The sequence below is a fragment of the Haemorhous mexicanus genome, chromosome 18 (assembly GCF_027477595.1).
Source record: "Haemorhous mexicanus isolate bHaeMex1 chromosome 18, bHaeMex1.pri, whole genome shotgun sequence".
Lineage (NCBI taxonomy): Eukaryota > Metazoa > Chordata > Aves > Passeriformes > Fringillidae > Haemorhous > Haemorhous mexicanus.
This window is the reverse complement of record NC_082358.1, coordinates 186,958-214,905: the sequence shown is the minus strand read 5'-3', so window position 1 is coordinate 214,905 and position 27,948 is coordinate 186,958. Positions and strand designations below refer to the sequence as shown.

Sequence of the window (27,948 nt, the reverse complement as noted above, 5' to 3'; positions counted from 1 at the left end):
CAGAGCTATTTCCACCCACAGATGGCTTTTGGGGGAGGTTTGTAGTTGTTCTTAGGAAAGGAAGATGCCCTCCTCACCCTGCCCTGTCTTTTACTAAGACTTTTATTTTTACAGTCCTTAACTAAGGGAATATTTTTTTAATTGCATCAAGGAAGAATAAAAAGGGAAAAATCAAACATGGTGAAAGAAGACAACAGAAACAAATACATTTGAAATGATCTTATGTTGAATAAACTTAGGAAACGCATGACCCACCACTTCCTTTGCTTTTTGACCCCTTACAACGTTGAAAAGGCATCCCTGCAGAACATGACCCCCCTGCAGAACAAGACTGCAGACCCTGGGGACTGAGCTCCCCAAAGGTTTTTGTCCTCCAGAGCAGGGTTAGAAGGATGTCTTTTATCACTTTCAATCACTAACATCCCTGATTCAGACTCAGCTTTTATCATGGTTCTTAGTCACTTGGGTTTTCAGTCTATTAAAATCACCAGAACTCTTGGACTCATATCCTCCCTACTGATAGCAGAATCCTGTATTACTTAACTATTAGGTTCATTAATTTTCTGTCTCTCCAGAGAGAATCTCCATTTTGGTGTCTTCAATTTCTTCTCTCCACTATTTCCAGTTTCCCATGATGAGTACAAGTATTGCATCATCACCTTCCCTTCATCTTTCTTTATGTCCTCAGGTCTGCTCTGGGCAATAATCTCCAATGCTTGTCCAGTTTACAAGCAATTGGCTTTCCTATCAAGGACAAGCCAGTCCTAGATAGGAAGGTGATAACTGTTTCACTGTGGGTTAAACTCTTGCTGCAGTACTTCCTTTCGTCTTCTCCTCCTACTATTCCTATAAATTTAGTTACAAAGCTGAAATGCACTGATGAGCAATTGAAGCAGTTCAGGTCACTTTTTGATCCTGAGAAACATACAGATACTATGTTCCATTCCTCATGCTGTAGTAGTACTATGTGATCTTGACCCACGGGATTCATTAAATATCCTTGTAAAAAATACATTTAAAACAAACCTGCTTTTCGACAGTCTTGCTTGAAGATAATAATTCTCCTTACCCACAGAACAAATTGCTTCTCTCCCCAGCTGAAAAAACAGCAGCTTTTAGACTCCCTGATTTATAGGTAAGTTCAACTAATTAAAAAACCCAACCACCTAGCAAAACCTGCTCTAAAATAAATTGTAAAACAGCTTTCTCTCTGCAGTATCTGATCCTGTGCCTGTCCAATTGCTTGGACCAATATTAGAGTCATACCAAAGCAAATCCAGATCTGAGATTTAAAAGTAATCAATCTGCTTTACATCAAATAAGCAAGAATTCACAAATTTTTTTCCTCATTATTTTCAAATTTCTCCCAATATAGTTTCAGATACAAAGCACTTTACTCACTTGTGTAATGATTTAACATAAAAAAGCCCTATCATCATCAAAATCTCTACACACTTTGCCACAATGCAATGTGTCTTTTAATTCTTATTTCCAATTCAGTATCAGGACTAGTTCAAATAATTTAATTATTCTTCCATAAGCCTTACTAAAACAAGAGAGGATGCACTTGAAAATGTATACCAAAGGGAAATGAAAAAAAAATCCAATTAAAAAATCAATTAAAATTCTGGACACCTTTTTTTTTCTGAAACATCAACTTGGATCTTTCAGAAGAAGAACAGTTGAGAGCTCCCTCAGCACAGAAAGTACATCCCAAATGCTTAGGCTCCCCATACAGCCCAGGATGGCTGGAAGGCAAAAGATGGGATTCAGCACATTTTTACGGAGGTCTGACATACAGCATCAGCACACCCAGAAACATTTTATGGAAAAACTAAAAATCCCTGATGGTGTTGCTAGAAAGCCTATTTGATGGCAACTTCAATCTATTACAGGTCTCTTGATAATAAAGTACATTATACCTAGAGGCAAACAGAATGCAGTATCTCCAGCATCTCTGTTGGGAAGGGGAATAGAACTGGAAGAACATGGACTGACACAAAAAGAGTGTGACAGTAGGGCCTGCAGAGCCAGATATGACAGCTAATCTTTATAGCAGCAAGGTTTAAGTTGTTCCATCCACAAACTAAGGCCAAAGAATCAGGGCACAGTAACATATGAGTGGTTAGGGCCACCTGGAAGTCTCAAACTTCTTCTCCTGTGCACTCTCAGAAGATCATTTGTGTTTCAAAGAGTCTGTTCAGTTCTCCTTGGAGGCTTGGTGGGGGTTACATTGTTTTGTTTGTTTTTGTTTGTTTTCATTTGTTTGGTTTTGGTTTGTCTGTTTTTAAATGGGCTGATGCCATTGCTTATTTATGTTGTCTTCCCAAGTTCAATTTTCTTCTGGATGGCACGTGCTGAGTGATAGATCAAGGAGTCAATGAAACCGGCAACTAAAAGGAAAAAACCAAATGGATGAAGTCAGACATGCCTCAAAGACAGAACAGCTCCCAAAGACAGAAAACACAAACCCTGCTGTCAGAGGAAAGGAATCCCAGGTCCACCAGACAGTAAAAGGTTCTGCTGCTGCTGTTGCTGCTCAGAACAGTAGAGCCCTCATCTCCTCAGGACAGACAAGACCCATGCTGCAGGACAGAGGTGATCATGCTTCTCTAGAAAAGATCCCTTTTCCAGAAATAAAAGAGACAGACTGTGTCATGTGTGTTTACTGATGACTGAGAAGAGTTTGGAGAGGAAGGTGATGTGCTTTACGCCACTTGCTGCCTTGACTCAGTTTGCAAAGGACTTGTTTCCCATTTCTTGCTCATTTCACAGCAACCCTAAAAGTACCATATGCTGCCCTTGAAGGATGCCCCTTACTGGAGATGGCAATGTACACCCATCAGACACAAAGCAATACAAACCACTGCCTTAAATTCTTTCTGCAGTATTTTCCTCAAACCTCTCCAGCCCTGAAGAAGCCTATTAATTCAGTGTTTGTGACCACAGAAAAACTCAGAGTAGTCTACTGTACCACAAACCCCAGACAACCAAGGTTTTCAGAGGACAGGAACCTTGAGCTCCTGCCAGGGAAGGGACACAACGGTTGCTAGGAAGCTATTTTTCAATGATTGGATTTTATAAAGCTTCATATTCTTTCTTTTATTCAAAACTTCAATCAAAGGAATAAGTAAATGATTAGCTGGCTGTATACAAAGACATTTCAACAGGTTACAAAGCATTGCAGCTAAAATGGGAATTGAATCCTCGGTTTATTACGATATAATATGGTATTCTTGGACTTAATATTTGGTCTATCATGCTTCAGATAACTCTTGTATGGTTGTTTTGCCCTGAAATTATCTCTACTTGTGGAATCAATTTGATACGGTTACTCAAACACTGAGGTGACTTTAGAATAGCACGGAATCATCTAGGTTGGAAAAGACCTCTAAGGTCATAGTGTCCAATTGCCCCCAGGTCAGCCAAGCCCACCACTATACCACGTCCTTAAGTGGCATATCTACACACCTTTTAGATTCCTCCAGGGAGGAATCTCTACCACTGCCGTGGGCAGCTTGTGCCACAGACAACCCTTTCCATGACAAAATTTTTCTTTTCTAATATCCAATCTAAACTTCCCCTGGTGCAACTCGAGGCCATTTGCTTTTGTCCTGTCCCTGTTAGAAGAAGAGACTGACCCTCATCTGGCTCCAACCTCCTTTCATGTAGTTGTAGAGAGCAAGAAGGTCCCTCTTGAGCTTCTTTTTCTGCAGGCTGAGCACCCCCACCTGCTCCTTATCAGACCTACGTTCCAGCTCCTTCCACAACTCCATTCTCTTCTCTGGACTTGCTGCAGCACCTCAATGTCTTGCTCGTCATGAAGGGTCCAGAACTGAACCCAGGATTCAAGGTACAGCACCAGTGTGCAGTGGGGGACAGTCACTGCCCCGGTCCTGTTGGCCATGCTACTGCTGGTACAAGTAATTAACCTTATTGGCCTCTAGTTGATTTGATCTCTAGAATACAGAGAGTCTGAGCATGGTGTATGGCAGAAACATGAATTGGCTGCCAAACCCAGTCAGTGCTAAGGGGCACTTGAATTTGTCATGAAAGTAATTTCTGAATGACTTTTCATACCAGAGAGATGAATAGGATAAAATTTATTGCAGACAGAAATTCTGTTTAACAGTATCAGATTAATTGAGCACTGTGACACCGTGGATGATGGGAAAATCTTGCAGATAAAGGTATGATGTTATAGGTATTTGATACAGATGTTATGTGACACAGAAACTGGTTTCTAAGGTCCTTCACCACATCTTCAGGCTGGCCCTTAACACCCACATGTGCAACTATGAGCACCCTGGACTACTACCTGGAGAGCACAGCTGCACCAAGGCTGCTCCCATGCACAGAGCTGAGCAGATACTGATTAGCTTTTCCAGATGCCAGCACTGAGAGTGAAGTGCAGATACTCAGATGTATCTGCAGGAGCGTCTGAGCCTCACAAGACCCCATCTAGTCCTTGCAGAATAGTAGCTGGAGCTCCTATGTCTGGGAGCAGCTTGATGTCTCTCAGATATATATTATGCCCATGGCAACCTGGGTTCAGAGACTTAACTGGCGTTGATTCCACATGAAAACAACTATCTACTTACAGACCCAAGCTGGCCAAGAATGCAAGTACAGACACTTTCATATGGTCTGTGAAGAACAGCTTTGTTAGGAAACAAAATGTCCTGCAGAGCATCAAAATGAAATATTATGACAGGTCTACAGGTCTAATGAAATGAAATGCTGTAATAGGTCTACATTATCTACAGCATCTTGTAAACCTCCAGTGCTAGCTACAGTCTGATGCCACTCCTGTGGCTCTGCAGAACATGTATCACTTCCCAAGGGCTGAAATAATCTCCCTTAATCAAACAAGGATTTATTACTAGACATGCAGACTGCAGAAAGAGTAAGATAGTAAATGTTTACACTTTAGAAAGCAAAATGATTGAAAGGTGCAATACCTGTAAATATGCCTCCAACAATGGCACAAACTCCAGTGAGAAAGTGAGTAAAGGACCTAGAATTTGAACAACCAATATGAGCTCAGATACCAATGTTGGGTATGTAACAATTAACTAATAATTCTAATAATATTCATCAGACTATATAAGTATGCATTACCTAAATATTCATAGCTAACAATTCTTAAATTAAAGAATTAATTAACCCCTATTGGCTACAGAATGGAGTTTGTCACTGCAACTTTTAGTCATCAGCACTAAGAGGAATTACTGAATTTATAAATTTGAAAGATGGACTTTTAATCTCTAAGACAGTATTCATTCCTACCCAGTGAGAATGCACTGGAGGGTCACATAACACAGTAATTAAATACTAAGCATATGTTAGTACAGTTTAAGATATAGCTATTTTCTGCCCCCCATTATGAACCTCAAAGACTAGACAGGTACAGCCCCTTCCCTTCCCCTGCAGACGCATTGCCAGCCATTAACCCAGAGAGAAGAGGAGGTTCCACACTGGCTGGAAGATGTAGAAAAGCTATAGCAAATACAAACTAAGGAACCAGTTGGACTGTGTGGGTGCTGTTGGTAAAATGGGTATGATCTGTAAATCTAGTCTTCCCATATGAAGTCTGAACCAAGAACCATTATATCACACTTCTGCTCCTTGCACCACTTTCCTTTTCCACCTTGATACATAGTAACAGAAAAAACCCAGACCACAGCTCACAGGGAGAGGAAAGGCACCGGTGAGCACCTCTTCCTTTTCACTGGCTGGGAAGGGGCTTGGATGAATTTCAGGCATTTGCACCATCATGTCTAAATGACAATGAAGTTTCGAGCTATGCAAAATTACAAAATCAGCGAAGGATGAACAAAATAGAATGAAATGTCTCTTACCTGTGTTTCTCTGTCAGCTTCACCATCATGGGTGAAAGCTCATACAGCACAAAGACACCGGGCAGACCCTGGTCTCCCAGAAGCCCATTTGCTATTTTCTCATGTCGTGTAACTGAGAACTGGTTAGTTCTTACCACCTACCAGGAAAAAAACACACCAAACATTGTTTTGCCAACACAGAATAGGAAAGGCTACGAAAACATGAGTTCAGTGAACCACATCAGTGTAGCCCTGCCCCTGTGGGCAATCCGACAGTGGTTAGAAAGAGTCATGAAGAGCTCTATCAGGATCAGGTATTTGCTATCAGGTCTATTTTTACTATAGGCTACCAATTAAAGCTGCAGCTAGCCCATAGTATGAGGGAAGCATAACACCCAGGCTGAACTATGTGGTCTCTGCTGGCACACAATAGCATAAGCTGTCCCTCTCAACTCTGAGTCTATGTCATCCTCTGCAGGACCAAAATGCAGTCCTGTTAAGCATGCTTCAGGAGACAGCACTGATAGCAGAAAGCCATAAATAATCAAGAGTGAGAAAAAGGAAAATAATGCATACAGGCAGGAGAGCAGAGAAAGACAGAGATAGCCTGTCTTCACATAAATGAAGATCACTCTTCAGCATTCTTCTGTGCCCTGCCATTTTTCTACATGTTGTTCATACTAGCCCTATTCTTAGAGCAATTAAACTGGGTTTCTGTAAAATGAAATTATGTTCTATCATTGCTACTAAGTTATCTGACACAAATTACAATCCAAGTGGAGAAAGATATCCAGGTTTCTTTACCAAATTCCACACTAGGGGGTTCCAAGTACTAAATGTACAATACAGCCCCTGGTACACATCTGGCAATCCATCTGGATCCACAGTTACTGTCAGCATCAAGAATATGAGGAGAAAGTGAAGGCTTTCACTTGTCAAAGTAGCAGGGAAAAAGGTACTTACTTCACCATCTACTTTCCTATACACAGTGGGGACCACTTTCACAAAATATTGAAACATCATGGAAGCTATAAGCAAAGACAGGGAGAGACACAATTAATATAAAGCCATAAGCTGGAAGCTTTTCACTGACAGGTCAGGTAGACACAAACTAGTTTTGTTCAGCTTGTCCGGGAACATCTTTCTGCACACCAGCTGCTGGAGGTTTTCAAGGACAGTAAAGTTAATGTCTGAAATGTGTCTTCCTTTTGCCAGAGTGAATTTCATTTCTGCTCCAATCAAAACCAAAACTCATGGCATTTTGGCTTTGAAAAAATAGAAAAGCTTCTACAAACTTGCTATAGCTTTAGCAGTAAAACTTCTTGCAAACTCAATTGTAGTCCAGGAAAATTTCTTAACAACACAGCCCTAAGAAAACTTAGGTCTAAATGAGGATCAACTTCAATAAACACTGCAGTTTATTCCTGTAGAAGCATGGCATTTATTGTATCAGAAGATGAAAAGGAAGATTTGGACCAATGAAGAAAAAATAGAAAAACCCCTTCTGTTCCCTCAGACCAGCCTGCTCCTTCAGTTCTCTTAAGGATAACACAATGCAAGAAAAAAACTATTTTCTGTGAAATTCCCTAGAGAAGACTATCCATCAATTTCTACAGCAGAAGTAATTCTTGCATATGGTATCTTTAGCTGCAATAAACATAAATTTGACCTGCAATCTACTGCTTTTACTTCTTTACTGGAGCATGTCTTCAGAACAAATTCTTCAAGAATTTACCGACTGAGGTAGATTTCCCAGAGGCTCAAGATGAAAAGCTTGAGCTTATGCAGAAATTTACCAGTCAGCTACAGGTCCTCCCTCTCAGATAGTTTGTTACTCCACAGAAAAACTACAGCATCATAATCATATTGAACATTATGATACCTTTTAATTTTTTTGTACTTTTTTTCAAATGCCATCCTCTGATTTGGGAACAAGGATCAAAATCAATGGTAGAAAACTTTAAAGAACAGATTCAGGTAGGACTAACAATCTTATCACCACTTCAAAGTAAACTACTTCTTTCTCCAAGCTTTATTACATACAGCTCCAACTACCTCCAAAGACAAACTATTCAGACTTCAGTGGATCTAAAATAAGAAACTCTGCAGTGGCATGTAAAGGACCTTTCATAGAAAAGCAAGCTTGTGGAAATAAACTTAAGCACAGCAGGAGGAGGAAGAAAAAACTGTCTCTCAAGCCAGCAAACCTGGAGCTATCTAGAAAAGATCAGCAATATTTCAACTTCACTGCAGCTTTTCAAGCTCTTACTCTTGGGTATGTTAAGGTCAGGCAGACACCACAGCTCTCCAGCAACTACCTATTAGGCCTTTTTTGTCTATGCTGCATCTTTTGGTTCTCTCTCACTGTATGTAGTAGTTAGACAGAGCTCTCCTTGAACTATATCTTAATAATGACACACTATACCTGCTGTTGTGCATTCATGAATGCTGAACAGAGACACTGTCCTGGGTTGACTATATGATACTTTTATCCCCAGTCGTCTTGTTCTGCTTATGTTGAATAATAAGTTTTGCACCTTTAAGACTTGTTCCAAAGATTGAGGGGGGGAGAGGAGGCGCGCAGTTTGTTTTCAGACACTGAACCCACTCCTACACATTCCTGCTCCTGGACTGTGTTATCTGCGGATGAACAGACGGTGGGACAGGGCTCTCTTTTTTTTTGCTTTTAGTTAGTTTAGCTAGCTGAGGCAAAGAAGTTCCCTGGACTGTGGTTTTTTTTCTTTTTTTTTCCCTTTTTTTGGACCTGTTCACACCTGCTCTGGACTGAACAACCATAAAAGCACCAGCAGCTCGCATCAGTGGCCACCAGGCTGGGCCTGGGCCACGGCATTTCCAGTGCCGGAGGGACTGATAAGGGACTGAGTGAGCTGAACTGGAATCTGGGGAGGGGACTTTCTGGGTTTGTCATCTCTTTTGGAGCAGCAAGGGGTTTTATTATTTAATATTGTTTAGGTTTTATTGTTTAATAAACAGTTTTTTTCCACTTTTCTCCAAGGAGGTATTTTCTCCCGGACCGGTTGGGGGGAGGGGCGACTGAATCTCCTTTCCTAGAGGAGCCCTTTGGGGGTTCTCTCCCAAATTTGCCCTGAACCAGGACAGATACCTTTCAGAAAGGTCACAGAATCCAAACATGTTGGCAGATTTCTTCCGGGTGAATGGAGACAGCTGGTCCAGAAAGAGCACAAGGTGGAGGAGTCACATTTCACATAACACTGTCAGGGATTTTGTTGAAACTGAGAACTTTGTTCCTGTTCTCTTCTAACACTTATTAATACAGACACTTAAAAAGAGACTTCTTTCAGCTGTCTTTTACCTTGCTGTGCAGTGACGGCTGTCCCATCCAGAGGGTTCACAATGCCTGGATAATCCCTTCCAAATGAGAGATGTTTGATATAGTGCGTCATATTGATCTGAAATGGAAATGCTAATAATTCAAATAGCCGCACAGCACATGAGAGGTAAGGTAAAGGGCCTGAAGGTCATTGTTGGTATATTTTTCTGAGCGTGGCTCTAGAATGGAGACAGGTGCTCCTTTTCTCTGTGCATCCCAACAGTAAACTCCAAAACATTTGCTCTTCTTTTTTATTCCTAGGAGATTTCAAACCAAGGAATTTCTCCTCCTCCTGCTGGAAATCCACAGGTCTCAGTGCCCTTTCCCCCCATCTACAGAGCAGGCTCTCCCACCCACTCCTTTCCTTGCAATAGAAGCACATGCTACCAGCTGCCTGGGAGGAATAAATATGAGCATCGTCTACTTTCCTCCCAGCACAAGGTAAACTCCAACAGATCCAGAAGCAGTTGTGACAATATCAACCTTAAGAAACTGTGAAGTATAGATTAAGGAAAAAGGCAGGGCTCAGGAAGAGAGGCACAGGCTTGCCAAGCAGCATGCAAATGTCATAGAATGTATTTCAGAACCCTCTGTTAAAGGAGGACCCAGGTTCTGCTTAGACCCATTAAGCCAAATCTGCAGGAGTCTAGGATCTCAATGTGGCAATGGGAGGGAAATCCAGAAGGAAAATAGACTAAAAGAACTAGAACACTGCCTTAGGAACACTTACATTATCAAGTCCGAAGCTCTGCAGATCGTGAACTGTAATAGAAAAATAGTTAACAATATAGCTCACATTGTCATAGCAATAATATCTCTCTCCCATATTCTAGCAATAAGGCAGCTCCTTTCATTTCCATCACAATCTAAAATGGCAAGAAAATTGCCTGGGTTTCTCTCTTGCTTGCATAGTAGGGTGTGTGACAGATAAAACTGCTGTAATACCAATCCTTACACAGAGCCACTGCTAGAATGAAAGAAAGTAAATTTAATTTGGAGTTACTTCAGATTAGGTATTCAGTCCTCACCTGCATGTATTCTTCATCTAGGGCAAAAACAAGATCCCAGAGGCCAGAAAAGAAAGCTTTGCTGTTAGCTACACATAACTTCTCTCACTACTATAAAACACAAAGGCACAACAGATCTAAACTAACAAATGAGCAGAGCACATGCTTTAATATAACATGCAAGTGCCCTTAAAAATCATCAACATCTTAGTAACTCTCAGTACTCTGCCGATCAGCCTTGCTACTGCTGCCCAGAGAACATACTAGGAAAGGAAAAGTCTTTGCAGGAATGGTCCGAGCAGGGTATTTACAAACCACTAGTAGGGCCACAGTGACTGTCACCAGTATTGGGATTTGGGAATTTGGCCTGCCCCATCTCTGCCCTTCCCACATATAGCAATGTGACAATGCTGGCAGCACCACACACGCCTAGAAGGGATCTGGCAGAGATATGGTATGGGAATTTTTGAAGGAGTTTTGAATGAGTTAGAGAAAGTACCTCTGAGTTTTTTAGATTATGCGATTTATTTTTCTTATCTTCTACATAGGCAGGAAGGGTTAGTTTGGCTCACATCTTCACTACATGGTTCAGAAGGTCACAAGACTTCTAGTTACAAGACTTTTTAAGGATTTATTGACCAATAAAACACTACAAACAATTATGTATGGTAGTGGGATATTTATGTTTTTGACCCAATCCTTAAATATTGTGTCTTATGAACTCATGTAAACTTTCTTAGCCAATCATGTTATGACATATAAACCTACAGTACTGCATTCTAAACCTCTTGTTTACCTTTGTAACTACTTTTAGTTTTTCTAAAAACTCTAAACTCTAAACTTTTTTTTATTTAGCTTAATGTGTCTCTGCTGTAAACTATAAATCCACATTCTTGCTTCCAGCACCTAAGTTTGGAAACCTTTTCCAGGGTCTCAGATCAAATCCTGTGTTTAATTCTAAGCTTTGGCTTACAGGCTCAAAGTTCTGAGAGTTCCCTGCATTTTGGATTCCAACATCTTCCCCTTCTTTTTGTACTACGAATACTCTTTTGATGGCTTAGTCAATTATCTTTCATACGCATTGGAGTAGGTAAGGTACTGCTATAACTATGATGACAATCAATATATACATGCTTATCTTTACAATCTGTGGGAGGCAATGGATATCTTCTAGTTTGCTGCTTAAATGACTTTATGCAATACCAGGAGCATCAGTCTCAGGCTGAAAATCCAAATTGCAAACTCCATTTCAGTATCGCTCCCACCAGGTTTATCCAGTCATACAATCAACTCAAAGAAGCCAGAGGCTGTGACCATTCTAACAGGTAAATTCATGTGCTCAGGAAGGCAGACTTCACCTTTCAATTTAGCAAAGTAAAACACAGTTCAATAATCGTGGGCTATTACTTTAGGAGCTAATGGAGTCACATCACCAAGTTTTGCTACATTATTAACAAAGATTAGAAATGCTGCTCCCTTGAGATCCTAGCACAAGACAAACTGCTGTGTTGATTTGGCACAGCCTGGTTTTTGGTAGTGAGGGAGGACCACAGGAGTAGTTTCTGTGAGAAGCTGCTAGAAACCTCCACCATGTCCAACAGAGCCAATCTCTGATGGCTCTGGAGATGGACATGCTGTTGGCCCAATTAGAGAGGTTGGTAATGCCTCTGTGATGACATAGTAAAGAAGAAAAATTGAAACAGCATGCACACAGTTTTCTCCAGGGGTGGTGCAGCGCCACGGCTGCTGCCATCCTGGCGTGGCACTTGGCAAGCCTCCACTGCCTGGCCACACCCAGCCAGCCCTGCTGTGGGAAGAAGGGCAGGGGCAGCGGCAGCAGCTTCTCCTTCCCAGCACCCTGCTGGAAGAGAGGTGTTAAATAGCACTGGTGCCGTGGAGGCTGTCGCTGCCCGCTTGGTGGTGGCAGGGCTGCGTGGCCAGCAGCAGAAATATGGTGAGAGACTCTCTGGCACAGAACCTAGACGAGATCGACCTCTCTGAGCTGCGGGAGCTGCAGTAGGAATCTCTGGATTAGCAGAACTCGTTATCAAAAGTACCTATGAGCAGCAGTCTGACTTCTAGTCAGAGAAGAGGAGGAGGTGAGCACATGTGAGGGAGAAAAACAGGGCAACACCAAGGTCAGTGGAAAAAGAGGGGGAAGAGGTGCTCCAAGTGTCAAAGCCAAGATTACTCTGCAAGCCATGATGAGGGACTATGGTGAAACAAACTGTCCCCATGTGAGGCACGAAGTTCATGGGGGATGCAGAGATCCATGATCCATGTGCAGCCCATGGAAAAAGTGCTCATGCCAGAGCGGGTGGATGCCAGAGAAAGCTGTGATCCAGTGGGAGACCCAAATGGAGAGCAAAGGTCCCTGCTTCCAGAGATAGAGGGCCCTTGCTTCCAAACTCAAACTTAGGGGACTGCACCCCATGGACAAGGGACATGCCACAATAGTTTCGGGAAGACTGTTTGTCCGTGGGAGGGATTTATGCCACAGCAGAAGAAAGACTTCGCTCCCTGAGCAAAAAGAAAAATATCTCAGGTAATGAACTGATCAAAACCAACATGTCCTGTCTCCCTGCACAGTCAGTGGGAAAGAGGGAACAGCTGGGGACGGAAAAAGCTGGTTTAAAGTCTTATTTTACTTCTCATTATCTTCCTCTGACTCTGTTAATAAGAAAATTACTTAATATCTTTAGAGTTGAACCTGTTTTGCCCTTAAGAGTGTTTTCTCTCAGTCCTCCTCTCAACTCAGGAGCTCTTAGTTTTTTTTTTCCCTCTCTACCCAGCTGAGAACAAGAGAGGGTGAGCAAATAACTTTTGTGGGTGCCTGGTGTTTGGACAGTAGCAAACCTCAACAGCTGCAAAGCTAAAGATCTGATTTGAACTAGCCTCTCCTTTAAAACATTTACTTGAGTGTGCTGTGAACTCTTTTTTTTCAATTAACATTTTTCAGTAAACCACCAGAAGCTGTACTTGTATTTATATAAAACCCTTACTAAACCTAAAGAGACAGGTATGAAAAATAGAGAATGTACAGTTAAAAAAGGAAATGCTAAAGTACACTCCTCCTAAGGCTCTGATGAAGGGAGAGGTCTTCTTGCAACTAAATGCCCAGAGACTAGGCTGTGGTACTTGGAGTTAAGGCAATGGTTCTGCATTTCAAAGAGCTCAGAGATGCACTGGCTTAAGATATTTGTTTTGCTATCTCTGACTGGAGTGCAGACCTGTCACTGCCACTAGCACAGTGACAGAACACAGGTTTGTGTTTGTGTGCTGACAACGGTATCAATGAACTTTAAAAAAGAAATTCCTAGTAAAAATTTGGAAGTATATGTGATGGTGGGCAGGGGAAGGAAAGAAAGGAGAAGTGGCCTTGGCATTATGCTATGCTATTCTTCTTAACAGTTACCAGCAACACTAGGCTGTTTCATGCTGCACTTATTATTTGCACTTAAGTCAAGAGTTCAGTGGCTTAGCTGCCAGTGAAACATCAAGCCTTGCTGTCTTCTACAGACACTAGCTGGCTAACCCTCAGTTATAACAAAGTTCCACAGAGATCCTGGCTATGATGGGTCTGCATTTAAACTGGACCTACGTGATTATCCTTGTGGGTCCCTTCTATCTCAGAATATTCTATGATTTCATAACACCAAAGGAATAAAACTTCCTTTGTCACACCATCTTTCGGTCCCTCAGCTCATTCCTATCCCACCCACCTTTCAGTCATGAGCCATCTGAGTCTGTAAAAGGGTGAAATGCAAGTCTTGCTTTATCTGAGGCTATTCTTCCAGTCAGAACAGTTCCAAAGTAAGGTCAATCCCACAGCTGCACTGGCACAGTGATGCACAGAGAGGCAGAGGGATGATCCTCATGGTAGCTGTGCTCCTAGAACCCTTTGCAGGATTATGTTGTTTATCAGATTTATCATTTGGGTAGTCACATGTACTGGTACATGTGAAGTTGTACTGAGGACTAGTGAGCATGACAAAACTTACATGAATAGCACAGTACCAGAGAAATCCCAGGGCATCACTTGAGAAGGACCAGACATTAACTAACATGTTACACTAGATTTACATTGTATGTGACTCCTTTTAATAGTTACGGCTACTGAAAAAAAATGTCTCCGGAGTGCTCTGCTACGCTTTCCACAACTAAGTAGTTTTTATAAAACTCCCCTCCAGTAAGTGATTTACAACTCTGCAGTAGAGCTGTTCAGTTTCTAAGAGCCTTTCACCATCCTGCAGGTTTGTTTCTCCTTGATCACTGATGATTATGCTAAGCACGTATGTGCATACTCTACACTGCAGATACATGTTTAGCTTAACATAAACCAGCAGGCTATTTAGCCTGCTAAGATAAGGAACAGGACAAGAAAAGAGAACAAAAGAGAACTGTCTGCTAGGACCAAAGACTCTTATTTCTGAAGAAACAAACACATTTTTTCATTTCTTTAACCACAACTAACAGGCAAAATAAAGATACTTGCTAAACATCTTAAGTTTGTGAAGAACTCTGTCTGCTTTATAGAACCAAGATTTGTTCATGGTTTTAGTAACACAGTTTCAACTAATGTTGTCTATCTGAAGAATTCACCCCATCCTGCATTTCTGACCGGGACAATCACAAAGCCTCCTTGGACTTCACAAAACTCAGTTCTTAACCCCTAAAAGAGGATTAACAGCACTTACTGCCATTCAGGACTCTGTCAATAAACATGTGAAAGTTCCGAAAAACCAAAGACTGCCACCCAAACACATTGCTCCAAGGTGAGATAGGACACATTTTTCAAAGTGGGCACGAATTTTATGGAGGAAAGTATCTTACAGGAGCACAGTGGCAGGAAGATGGAAGTGGCATTAAGATGTGTTGAGAAGAGGGGAATGAGGCAGGGAGCAACACAGAAAATGCTGCAGCTAAGCAAAGCTGAGAGTCTAAGCCCTCTGGCAGATGCTACTGACTTGAAACACCAGTCAACCTGCAACTGCCTTGATTACCCATAGAATAATCCAATGGTTTACTAACCCTTGTAAAAGTTCCTACAAATGACTCACAGATAAGCTGGCTTGGTACATGAATTTTCAGGAAATATTCTCTAACATGCTGTACAAGTGAGAATAAGTGAGATAATTCTCTCATCTGACTTGAAAAAGCAGAAGTTGCTCTAACGTATTGGCACATTCCCCTCAAGCACATTAGCTGCACAGTGCAGTTAAACATTAACTAAAACATTATCTCCAACGTGGGGATACTAAAATAATTTAAGACAGGATTCTCCACCTTTTCCACCTCGTTTACCACAGAAGAATGACCTGGCACAGCTGTCCTATTAGCTTCCAGGAAACCTTCTCAAATCCCAGCCTAGATTAACAGTTCCTTCCAAAGGAGATTTATGGGCGCAGCAAATAACAAAAATCATGTTAGTTCTGTATTTCAGAGGAAAAAAAAGGATACAGTAACACCTAATCTCAACAGCATGTACTGGGAAAACAAGTAAAGTAGAATAGAAAAGATAAATGCTCTCTTAAGAATATACTTACAAAGAGATTCAGGTAGAGTAGTATTTAAAGTTCCTACCAAAAAGGGGAAGAGAAACATCTGCGCTTGTGTACTTTCTAGGCCATATAAAATCACCCCCTAGACAGCTAAAGGACTGATATATGGTCAAGCAATCATTTAAAGTGTAACAGAGAGCTCAAAATGCAGTAATTAATCCCCAAAAGGAAAAACACAGGGGGGATGTGCATTTATGTTAAGTGAACACCAAAGCAGCATGCCAAACAACAATATTGGTTATATTTAGATTATTTTTCAGTCATAAGATAAGAGAGATAATTTTAGGAGCAAAGCTATTCAGAAATGCACTCAAGGTTTGTATTTACAACATATTATCATTCAAAGCTGTGTAATAGGTTCTTTATTCTTAATCAATCCTGTGCTACTTTCATCCCGCTTGATGCACAGAAGAAATAACAAATCAAGAGGCTGATTTTGTTCATTCTGTTGCAAGATCTTGACAAAGGTGAATACCAGGAAAGACTGGGGGCAGGGAAACATATGTTTTAACAGCATATCTCAAGGCAGGTTAAGTAAACTCCTTTCTTGTTTGTTTCAAAAGCTTGTTCATTTGTATTCAACACTGAGCAATATATACATTTAACACTAATCAGTAACTGTCATAGACTTACAGGGCCTTATAGTTATATGGGCCTCTGAATGCTTCCCACAGGAATTTGATCCTCTCAGCTATATCTCTGCTGGGGCTTCTACAATAGCATGATTTTTGGCATGGAGAAGGAAAGGCTGCTCCAAAGGGCTACTTGACAAATGTTAAGCATTCCCAACAACTGGTACAACTTGAGATCTGATGGATGATAGTGAAGTGACAAATGAAAATGTCATTTTTGTTGTCTCCAAAACAGACTTGTTATAACTTGGAAACAGTTTGTCCACCATAAATGGGTGAGACCTTGTATCTTTCAGCACCAAGACAACCAAACTCTGGTAAGAGGTCACTAGGGTAAAAAGTCCTCAGCAATGCTGAGGATGAAGTAAGACTCTCAGTGTTCAGTATTCAGTATGGGGATAAAAATAGTTCCCTAACAGATACTACTTTGGGACAAAAGCCAGAATGAGCTCATACACACCTCCTTTATGGAAGGAATAGTGTAGAGGTGATCACAGGATTTGGATCTCCTCCACACTGAACTGGTGTCCTGATGGAGACTGAGTCCCACACAATTTTTTTCAAGTATGTTGTTGGGCAGGAGAAGACTCAGATAAGTAAATGCTAGCTGTAGAGGCCTGTGCAATAGTAATGAGCCCACAACTACTTGGGCTATAGGAAAGGAACAGAGAAGGAGACTGCAGTCTCTGCAGAAAAAGGAGTTAGTGTCACTTGCTCTTGGCTGACACTGAGAAGGTGCCAAGGGACTTGAAAAATGACAACCAGTCTGCAGTCAAAGACTCAGTATCTTTTCACAATTCAGTAATCAAAACAATAACAAGTATGTAAAATAAGAGAGGCCATTTGGGGTCATCCACAGCGTCCAAGGATGAGTTCAAACAGGTTCTGGCTGTCAAACAAGCTCTAGGAGAGAAAGAAAGAAGCCCTTTGTTAAACACATAAACAGAACACTAATGAGGATGTACAACTGACCAGTGGATCTGACTCCTAGAGAGCTAACAAAGCTTCACACCTTTCTAGGCAAAGCCTGGGGGCTCCAAGGAGAAGGCTCCTTTTCCAAGACCATCATCATCGCAAAGAGCATCTAACCTGTGTTTTTTCCTTCCACAGCCATCACCACGAAAGAGGATGAAAACAAATGGTAATCTCTCAAAATCAGCATCTTCAAAGATAATTTTGTTCCTCCAGCTGACCTGTAGGGTGTAAGAAAACCACAAAATTTGGACCACACACAGACTGCTTCATCCACAGAAATTGTCACAGTCATTCAGAGTGTGTCTTCAGGACAGAATGTCCTGAATGATGCCATCAACACCATCTTCTTTTTAAGGAATTGAAGGACTCTAATGAGACATTTTAAATAATCCTGAAAAGCTCTCTGGCTGTCAAAAAAGCATGATGGGCAATGTCTTCTCTAAAAAATACTGATGATGGTGAAGCCACATTTCTCTTCACAGAGAAAAGCAAGGCATAACATGACAACATGATGGCACCTCAGCAGCAGAGTGGCCCAAAAACAATCTAAAGGAGGAATGAGAACCCTCAGCTTTTCCCCTTGACTATAAGAAACAGAGCAAGAAAGATGGAAATGATGTAGATAATGTCACTCTCCTCAGGAGCCTACCATTAGGTAGGTGAAGTTTCCACAGGCAGGAAAGTCGCTCTCAACTACTGCAGATGAAGCAGGGGATGGCTGCTGCTATAGAGGCACGGACAGACATGGTAGCAGCCCCTGAAACATAAATCTCAGAGGTTAAACAGCTAAATCACCCAATCATTCCTCTTTCCTCTGAGACAGGAAGGACAGACCGGAGGTCTGAATTGCTGCAAAAGAAAACAGATATAATACTAGAGTCATAAATAGGCCCAGCTGATGCTGGAGGCTGTCCTTGCAGATGCAAAAGTGAGAGAGAACTTCACCAAAATCTGCAGCATGTTGCATGACCCAAACATAAAATCTCAGTTTAGGATTCAAAGTCTAAACAGACAACAGTGAAGCAACTCCAACCTCAGCAAGAACCAAATGAATAAGCAGGGTCTGAGGCTGTGCTGCTTAAAACAGAAGACTGTAAATATCAGTAATGTTTGACTCTGACCTCCCTCATAGCAGGAGAATCAAAACTACAAGTTTCAGTGTTAAGAATTCTGATTGGAAGTGCTTCAGTCCTCCTCACAATCTCTTTCAATCCTCCTCCTAATGATCTGGGATTTATTAGTGCAACTGAAAAACAAATGACCATTTGCAGCCAGTTTGACATTCCAGAGTTGGGGGTCTTCTCTGACACTGATGCTGTCACATCATGGTGCAAGCCTAAATTGACCAATTTTAAATGCTTTCAATAACTTGGGATGAAAAGCAGCATCACTGCTTGCTTCAAAGCAACACATTTCCAAAGGTTCAGCTCAGATTATCAGGGAACACAGGATGTGAAGAATAGAGATGGCGTACCTGTCCAAGAAGTTCAAGCATTGTATTTATGCACTAGCTAATAGTGCATAATAGGTAATTAACCATTTTAGATGGCAAAAAGGCATAAGATCAGCCATGTGAGTCATACTAGACAGGACAATTCTGATGACCTGAGATTAGGAATGAGCAGCAATACACACTAAAACATAGTAATGGTGAAAACTAAGATAAAATACTACCTCTAATAGTAAAGTGCTCAGCCTCTAATGGAGAGCTGAGAACATAGAGCTTATGCAAATAAAATTATATATAACTGAATACATATATAACTGAATATATATAAAGAACTAAACAGAAATAAAATTGGACCTTACACACTGCTGCCACATGAGTCAGCCCCTCTTATTCTACTTTCTGAAATAAAGCCATTGCAACTTGCTTCTCCCGAGGAAAGAAGTTACAGTTTCCAGATGTTAACACCAAGCACACAACAAGAGTTCAGAAGCTCAGATCACGATTACATCTGCAGTCAGATCTACAAAGTGCTGCTTAATAGGACCCTTGGGACTGTCACAGTGATGCCCATGCCCATTTCCTGGCTGGAGATTTATGATACAACAGGAACTTCAGCATAAGAGACAAACAATGCAAAAAACTGAAAAGCCGATATGCAAGCTTCAGTATTGCAATGCCACCTCAAAATAACCATCAGCTGTACAAACGTTGTACAGACTCCAATAGGAGGCAAGAAGAATGGTGCAGTGGACTGAACTTTCCACACTACTCTATTCTTTACCCTCATACTGATTCATATCAGTAGGGAATAGAAAGAAAAGTAAAAATACTGTCAGTCATTAGAGTTCTGCATCAAGTAGGTCTAGTAAAATTATTTAGTGAATTGTTAATGTGACTTTCAACAACAGTTTGGAATATTCAGACATCTCTTAGACATTCAACTTCATCCTGTGTGACATTCTGTTAAATGTATTAACAGGACTGCATGTTAAAGCAGACCTTACTGAAGAATCAAACACCACAAGCACTTAACTTCTTGTCTAGAACTATGATCCAAATGAGATACAAGTTCTGGAAATATCTCACAGAACTCTGTCCTCTAATACTAGTCAAATTCTTTACCTGTAATTAAAGGGAGGAAAAAGATTGGAAAGAAAGGTTACAGTGAGTCATGTACAAGAAAACAACCATGCTCTGAGCAGTGCATTTTCCTTATGGGTTTGGAAAAATTCCTTGGTTTTTGGCTAGTGTCATGAAAACACTGCCAAGGAAAAGTCTGGGTAAAAAGGAAAATCCCACATTACAAATAACTAGGAAAGCAAGAGAGAACAAAAAGAAGAAAATCATTAGGCAACTGCTTCTCATGCTTAGCCTGGACTGCAATTCTGGATGCAGTCTGGTACCTTCAGACAGAGCTGAACTGAAAGAGGTTTAGAGAAATCCTGCAAGGAAACTCAGAGGTTGACTGGCATTCACAAATGACCAGCTTCATAAGCTGAGACCCTTCAGCAGGGAAAGATATCCCCTGAGCCCTGAATAGGAAAGGCCTATGAAATGCTGAGGGACAAAGAGAGAGTGGGAAGCAACCACATTCTTTTTCCATAGACAAAGAGGAGGCCATCAGATACAGCCAGCAGGAACAAGCAGATGAGTGGATGAGGTTGGCAGTAACTACACAGCCCTTTTGGGTTTTATCTGTATTTTCTGAGTGAATTTTAATTCAGCTGTGCAGCATTTCTGGAGGACATGGAATTAGAGAGTTATCCTGACCTCTCTGTACACAAAGTACTTGCTCTGAGGCAGCCAGCCTGTATTCCTGTCTGTTACAGAGAGGTGTAATACAGAGATGCTTCTCCTTAACATATATGCCATGACTTTGTTGATTCTGGCTGTAGTAAGGCTGCTGTTGGCATGATAGTTCAAGCACACAAAGGAGGTTTTGCCACAATAATGAAATATTTTTTTTTGTTACAAATGATCAGTATCATGGGGGAAACCAGGCTTTTCTCACTATTGTTGTTTGTACAAAAGTACTTCTTCTGTGCTCAAAAGTTTGTCTGTTGTTCTCCAAATACAGCAGTTACTCACACCAAGCACATTCACATTCTCCTCTGACCTTAACCTCAGCAGTACAGATTAAACTGGAGTGATAAAAGGAAAAAATACAGATTTGATGTATGGACTCTTCACTGGATAAGGAATTGGTTGGATGATCATATGCAAAGGGTAGTGGCCAATGGCTCAATATACAGATGAAGACCTGGAATAAGTGGGGTCCACATTAGGAGCAGTACTGTTTAATACCATCATCAATGACATGGACAGTGAGACTGAGGGCACCTCAGCCTGTGTGCAGATAATAGCAAGTTGAGTAGTAAGGTTGATGTGCTTGAGGGGCAGGACGCCATCCAGAGGAACCTGTACAAGCTTGAGAAGTGGGGCCAGTGAACATCATGACCAAGTGGAAGGCGCTGCACCTGGCTCAGAGCAACCCCCGGTACCAATACAGGCTGGGGATGAACAAGTCAAGAACTGCCCAGGGGAGATGGAATTGGGGGTGTTAGTGGACGAGAAGCTTAACATGACCTGGCCATAATCACTGGCAATCCAGAAACCACTTGCATATTGGGTTCATTCCCAGTAGCATGGGCAGCAGGTGAGGGGGAGGACACTCCCCCTCTATTCCATTCAGGTGAGACCCCACATGCAGAGATGCCTCCAGCTCTGGGATGCCCAGCACAGGAAAGACATGGACCTGCTGGAGCAAGTCTACACGAGTACACAAAGATGCTCCAAGGGCTGGAGCATTTCAACTAAGGAGAGAGGCTGGGAGTGCCTGGAGAAGGCTCTGGGCAGACCTAAGAGCCCCTTCTAACAGCAAAAGGGAACTGTAAGAAAGATGGGAACAGACATTTTAATAAGGCTTGTTGCGATAGGACAAGGGACAATGCTTTTAAACTAAAAGAGTGCAGATTCAGACTGGATATAAGAAATTGTATATGTTGAAAGTGATGAGGCATTTGCACAGGTTGCCCAGAGGGCTGGCAGACACTCAGTCCCTGGGAACATTGAAGGCCAGGCTGGACTGGGCTCTTAGCAACCTGCTCTAGTGGAAGGTGTCCTTGCTCATTGCAGGGCGGTTGGACTACATGGCCTTAAAAGGTCCCTTCCAACTCAAACCATTCCATGATTTTGTAACCTACGACTATTGTTCTCACCACGCTGTATTTATATATATAAATATACTAAAGGAAGTCCTTCACAACATAATTTTACTCTGAACCTCATGAATAGAGGAAAATATCCCTTCTAAACGTACTGGTAGTTAGGTTCAGGATTGAAAACTTTACTTGAGGTTGTTTGACTGCAAAGCAGCAAAGTTTTGCAGAACTGAGAGACTGCCCAGAAATATTCTGTACCAAGTTCCTCCACACTCATGTGGCAGCACCCCTAGAAACCACTTTTCTATTTGTCCATGATAGTTCGAAACCACTGTAACAAAACTTCAACAATGTCCTCCTCACTGAAGAAGTGATGTTGTTACTACAGACAGTAATGCAAAGATATTAAAAGGAAATGGTCAGACACACTTGAAACCAAAAGGTCCAATAAACAGGAAAAGAAAATACTTTACCATGTACATGAGACTGTTGAAAACTTTTTCCTGGTGCAAAGTGAAAATTTCCAGCTACCTGCAGGAGACAGTACACATTCATTAAGTGGTCTGAATCTACGTAAGCAAAGCAGTTGTCTGGTGTTTGGATTTTTAGGATTTTGTTTACACAAGACAGACACCAACTGACTCATTTCCACAGGTGACAGTAGCAGCAGACATTATCCTAGGAGAGGTATGAATTTCCCATTTTCATTACAGGCAGTGATGCTGAAATCCATAATTAAACACTGATGTGGATAACAGCTGTTTGATCCAGATTATTTTGTGGACATAAAAATGAGAAAAGGAGGAATTAACTCCAAGTAGGGAACTGACTGGTCCTTCAGAAAATACAAAACAGTATCAAAGAAAAAGAGAGGAGAAAGTGAGAGTGAACACTTATAACAATATAATCAGCAGTGATCCATTGTATAAACCCATGAAAATAAGAGCATGCAAAAATAAAGCACTTAACCTACTAACCTCCCCCCCTCCCCCCAAACAACCCAACCCCCCAAAAATCTTCAAAAGACAAACTAAATTTCATCCTGGACTCTGAAAGTGATATAGATATTAGGTGCTAGTCCTCCCTGACACTTACTAGCAATCATAGGCACTCTGCCTTGGAAGATTTGAATGTTCCAAGCTCATACACTGTATTACATCTTTGATGCCTGGGCAAACCTATGCTTTATGTTAACTGGAGACCTGTTGAGAATGAAGATGGGCGAAGTTCCAAGTGCCTAAAAAAAGGCCCCAAAAATTTCCGCAGTGACACTCACACTTGGACCATCCCTACATCCAGAATTTGGAATCTTCCTGCTCATCATATATTGTGAGAGAGGGTCCCATAACAGTTAAATACCTATGATAATGCTCAAATCACAATGTCTGGATATGAGAGTACAAGGTCTACTTTCTAGAAATAAAGACTGTGGTCTCCAGGAAGAATACACAAGGATTGAGTATAAAAAAAAAAACCACGCCAAAAAAAAACCAACTGAGTTTGAAGTTAAAAAACAAACAAAAATATAGCCTGGGTCTGACTTCTTCTAGAAGGTACTTGGGTATGCAACTTCTGTTTGTGGGCATAAGCCACAAAATGACAGGTTACATAGTTACCTGGTGCATTTGCACAAACCACCTCTCTGAGCATTTTCAGCCTTGACAACCAACTCCAAGAGCCTTGCTTCCACTGTTTTTCTAAAGAAGATAACACTTCACTCTCTCAAACACCTCTGCAGGCGAGTTGTTGGTTACTGCTATCTCCAGCACCCACTTGTGGCCTCTGATTTAAAACCAGAAGGGCAGGTGGAACAATTCAAGCTCAAAGAAGCTGCCTCTCCTCCTCCAGAAATCTCAGCAAAAAGACTTGGTACCCAGGTGGGAGGAAAAGGCAAACTTCTCCAGCTGCCATGACTTCCTACCAGCCCACAGAATACAAACCAGAATTAGCCTCTTTCCCACTGCTCTTCCTGATTGTCCTCCTGAACCCCATGACAAGCACTAAGACATTGCTGATCCCAGAGGTTATTCTATTATAGTCTTGTAAGCACCTAAAACTGGAAAAGGAGAATCCCCCGACTCTACCTTTTCACAGCCCTCACCATCATGCAGCAGGTTCACAGCAAAAGCTCTCTCTCACCTTGTTGACCTCTAGGAAACCATACACTTGGCAGCCCTCATTCTTCTGCTCTTGCATTTTCTGGCTAAACCCTTCCCTCTTGCACTGCTCTATGCTATCTGGGTTCTTGAAGGCCCAGCCTCGCCGCCTGTATGCTTCTCTGACATCGTCACAAGTATTACAACACCTGCAAAAAGCACAAGCACCGTCTTATCATCTTTATCATTGAGAAGAGATGCTCCAGCTCAGGACTTGAATCTTTGGCAGATTCTTCTTCAACAAAGCAGCAACACAAACATTGGGGACTGGACCTTGGAAAGTGGTCTAGCGCTCCTGAATGAGCATGAGCTTCTTGATGTCCCTTTTGAGGTTTGGAGGTGAGGATGCACGCTGTTTGAATACAGGACTGGAGTCCAAAGAGGGCTCTGCCTGGCCATTTACACAGCCAAGGCATCCCTTGGCAAAGAAATGTGCCACAAAAACAACATCAGTGTCCCCCAGTTATAAGCAGTTCGGAACTTCCTCATGAGAACAAAGCATCTGCCTGTTTCTATTGCTCCTTTCCTCTTTTTAGGCCAAGACACTGGGCTAAAGGGGGGCTTAACTGCAAACTTTCTTTGTACTTTTCTACCTGTGGACAATACCTTAGTTACCAGAAAAAAAAACAGGTTTCTTCCTTGATTTCACGTTTTGGTGGACATGTTGAACAAATTCCTGCTGTTGAAGGGAACGGTTATGAATACCTCAAGATGAAAACATCTCTGGGAAAGGACACAACATGACAGATGGGAAAAACCAAGTTATCACTGAGCCAAAAATAGCCAAGATCCTATATGGACCTATATGGACTATCATGGAGATATTCTTACAGTAATTTCCAGTTCTGAGGAATGAAAAATACAAAAAGACACCTGTTGTTTGCATGAGCCACAGATGTCTGGTCTTTGCTCCTGTAAGGATACAATGCCAGCAGCAGAAGTAAGAAGGCAAGGCCAGGGCATAACCAGGTTTTACGTCAAGATAACTTCCGTTACAGTGAAATCATTTAAACACCTTTGCTCTGGACACCAAACGAGCCCAGATAATCTCTCACCTGCTGAGATACAATTTTTGTACTGCTTAAACAGGCATGTAGACAATCCAAACAACTTACAGATGCACCTTCTGAACAATCTTGAGTGCGGCTTCCAAAGGCATAGCCAAACCACAATAGCTCTTACCACTGAACATGTGCCTGAGAGCAGGATTTCATTGCACAGACCTTCATAGACATTTGGAAAAAAAAATATGCATATGACATACCAGGATTCAAGCACTAAGAAGATAGGAAAAAGGTGTAAAGGTTACCGAAGGTCCTCTGATTCTGCCCCATAACAGCTCTCGCAGCGATCAGCATCCAAAGAATTTGGATCAAACACTTTTTCTTCTTCTTTTCCCAGCTCTAAGACAAAACAGGATTCAAAGTGATGAGGCACATTTAGAAACTCTGTCTTGTACTCTTGTTCTGCTCTATGCAGAATGAATACTCTATGCACACACAATGTGCTACTGCACATCCTGCACCCAACACCCACCTAAAATGGTATGTATGTAGCCTGCTGAGGTGTGGAGTAAAACCAAGAAGGTGCATAGTATTTGTCCTCTCAAGAACAGCCTCCGTGGAAAGAACTGGCTATCTGTAAGCCTTGCTGAAGCATCAGACATTACTTGCATAAAGGCTTTGCTAAAGCGTGTCTTAAGTAGACCCAACCAGTACATTATGAGTGATACAGGACTTGCTGAAAAACATGTAGAATAGGTTTTGTCCCCAGACAGTAATTTTTAAAGTCACAACCTGTGGTGGCTGCTAAGTGACGCAGCAGTAAGAACACTATCACCACATTCCCATGACAACCAGAGAAACCCTTGTACCTGCCAATTGTTCAGCTCCTGGCTTAGTTTAGCCTTTCAATGTCAACAACAGAAATGTTAAATCTAAAGTGATACAAAGCTAAAAATTTGGTTACGTTGATACTCAGAGCAACACTGACTTCCAGAAAAGGGAATAAGTAACTCATGTTTTGGAAAGGAAAAGTCAAAACAGTATTACTGTGCGACTGAAAAACGCTTTGTCAGAATCCTTTCTGGTTGGTATCAAAGAAAAAGGATGAGTCATAACATGCAAAAACTGAAGAGGAGAGGTTTATGTAGCCAAGGATCACTTATTACAGCTTGCAAACAATAGATCAACTCCCATATATTTACACAGGTGTACATTAACACGCACAGAGTTAACGGAGTAAAATGCAAGTTTAGGCTTAAAGGTTAAGTCACTGGAGCCTTCCCTAGAGAAAGGCTCTTTCTTTGAACCACATAGTCCCATTTGTGCACCCCCCGGGATTTAAAGCCAAGTTTTGCAAGAACAACGGCTTGATTTCTAATCCCAAAAGACCACCAACAGTGTAACTTTATTCCTCAAATGTATCCATGGGTCTTTATCATAGTTACAGGGGGACTGGGAAAAGATTTTCTTGCAAAAGTACTGAGTGTAAGAGCAGTTTAATAGATCTGCATGCTATAAGGTATTTTAAGACTTTGTGGCATTTAAATACTCTACAGCTGTCACCTTGTCTCCACAAATCTCAGAACAGGCATACAGTGGAAAGACTAACAGAGCATCCACCCAGGACAGGCAGAACAGCATCTTACCATGTCTCTCAGCCTCTGGAGTTACACGATTCCCAGCTTTATCCAAACGTTGTTTAAACAGATTGTGCTCTACATCCAGCTGCTGCTCTCCTGCTACATCCATTGCATCAATGCTCAAATCTGAAACCAGTGCACAAAGAAAGTGATCTATAAACATACATTTGTTATGGGCACACTGAGCGTCTTGACTCCCTGCCAAGGACAAAAATTATCATCACCATTCAGAAGTCTTACTCACAAGCACAAGGCATATGTGGAAAAATAACATCTAGATTGATCTTCAGTTTATCTCCCCTTGATTTATCAACGTATAATTCTGGATGAACCTGGGAACAAAGGAAAAACAGTCCCATTTAACTTGTAAGCAAATCAAAAGGCCCTTTTCCCTTGGTGCTGTGGCTCAGGAGCTGATTTTTAAGACATTAGAGGTTTGCCAGACAGCTGAGCCACTGCCATGCACAGCCCAGCGCATGCCATTTGCAATGCTGTTAAATAACTGGGGGATCTCCGAACGTGGGGAGGGAACAGGGCTTCAGCGCTTGCTTTCCCTTCTTCACATGGCATGGCTGCTCGCAGGCGGCGAGACGTACCGCCGTCCCAGCAGGACGCCACAGGCAGGGAAGGGCAGCCCGCTCCCACCGCCGCGGCGACCGGACAGGGCAGAAAAAAATACCGCGAACCGCAGGTCTATGCCGGGCGAAGCTGCTGCCTGGGCAGCCCAGGGGGCGGCCCGGCGGGGACAGGGGCGAGGACCCTCCGGCCGCCCTGAAGGGCTGCCCGCCGCAAGTCGGAAGCAGCACCGCGATACTGGGGCCGTGTCCGCTCCATCGGCGGTACTTACCTCCTTGGTGAGGTAGTACTGCAGCTCCGAGAAGAAAAGCAGCACCATGATGAGCCCGCTAACTGCCGTCACTGCCGGGGAGATGAGAACCACTGTCAGCCGGCCGCAACCCGACCGCCGCCGCCCCGAGCCGCTGAAGAGCGCCGGCCCGCTAAGGTTCCCCAACCACCCGCAGCGCCCCCGCTCACCCAGCGCTCCCCCGCACGTCTTAACCCGAAAATCTTCTAGGGTCTTAGGAAAAGCGTCAAACCGCTTCAGCCGCCACAGCGACTCCATGACGCCGCGCGGCCCGGAACCGAACCCTTCTTCCGGCGCCGGCCTCG

The 27,948-nt window shown here is 42.2% G+C and overlaps 1 protein-coding gene across 2 annotated transcripts; it reads right to left on the bottom strand.

Moving 5' to 3' along the window:
* Positions 1-204: 204 nt before the first annotated feature.
* On the bottom strand, positions 205-27,948 carry ERGIC3 (ERGIC and golgi 3). Of its 2 annotated transcripts, XM_059862916.1 has the most exons (13): positions 27,814-27,948; positions 27,626-27,696; positions 27,023-27,110; positions 26,785-26,904; positions 25,444-25,537; positions 24,118-24,283; positions 22,452-22,509; positions 9,923-9,954; positions 9,175-9,271; positions 6,804-6,868; positions 5,862-5,998; positions 4,962-5,017; positions 205-2,393 (listed from the first exon to the last, which is right to left on the bottom strand). In XM_059862916.1, the coding sequence occupies exons 1-13, from the start codon at positions 27,899-27,901 to the stop codon at positions 2,314-2,316; spliced, it is 1,152 nt and encodes a 383-aa protein (XP_059718899.1). In that variant the 5' UTR covers positions 27,902-27,948; the 3' UTR covers positions 205-2,313. The 2 variants fall into 2 exon arrangements, with proteins under 2 accessions (XP_059718899.1, XP_059718900.1); XM_059862917.1 differs by lacking the exons at positions 6,804-6,868; positions 9,175-9,271.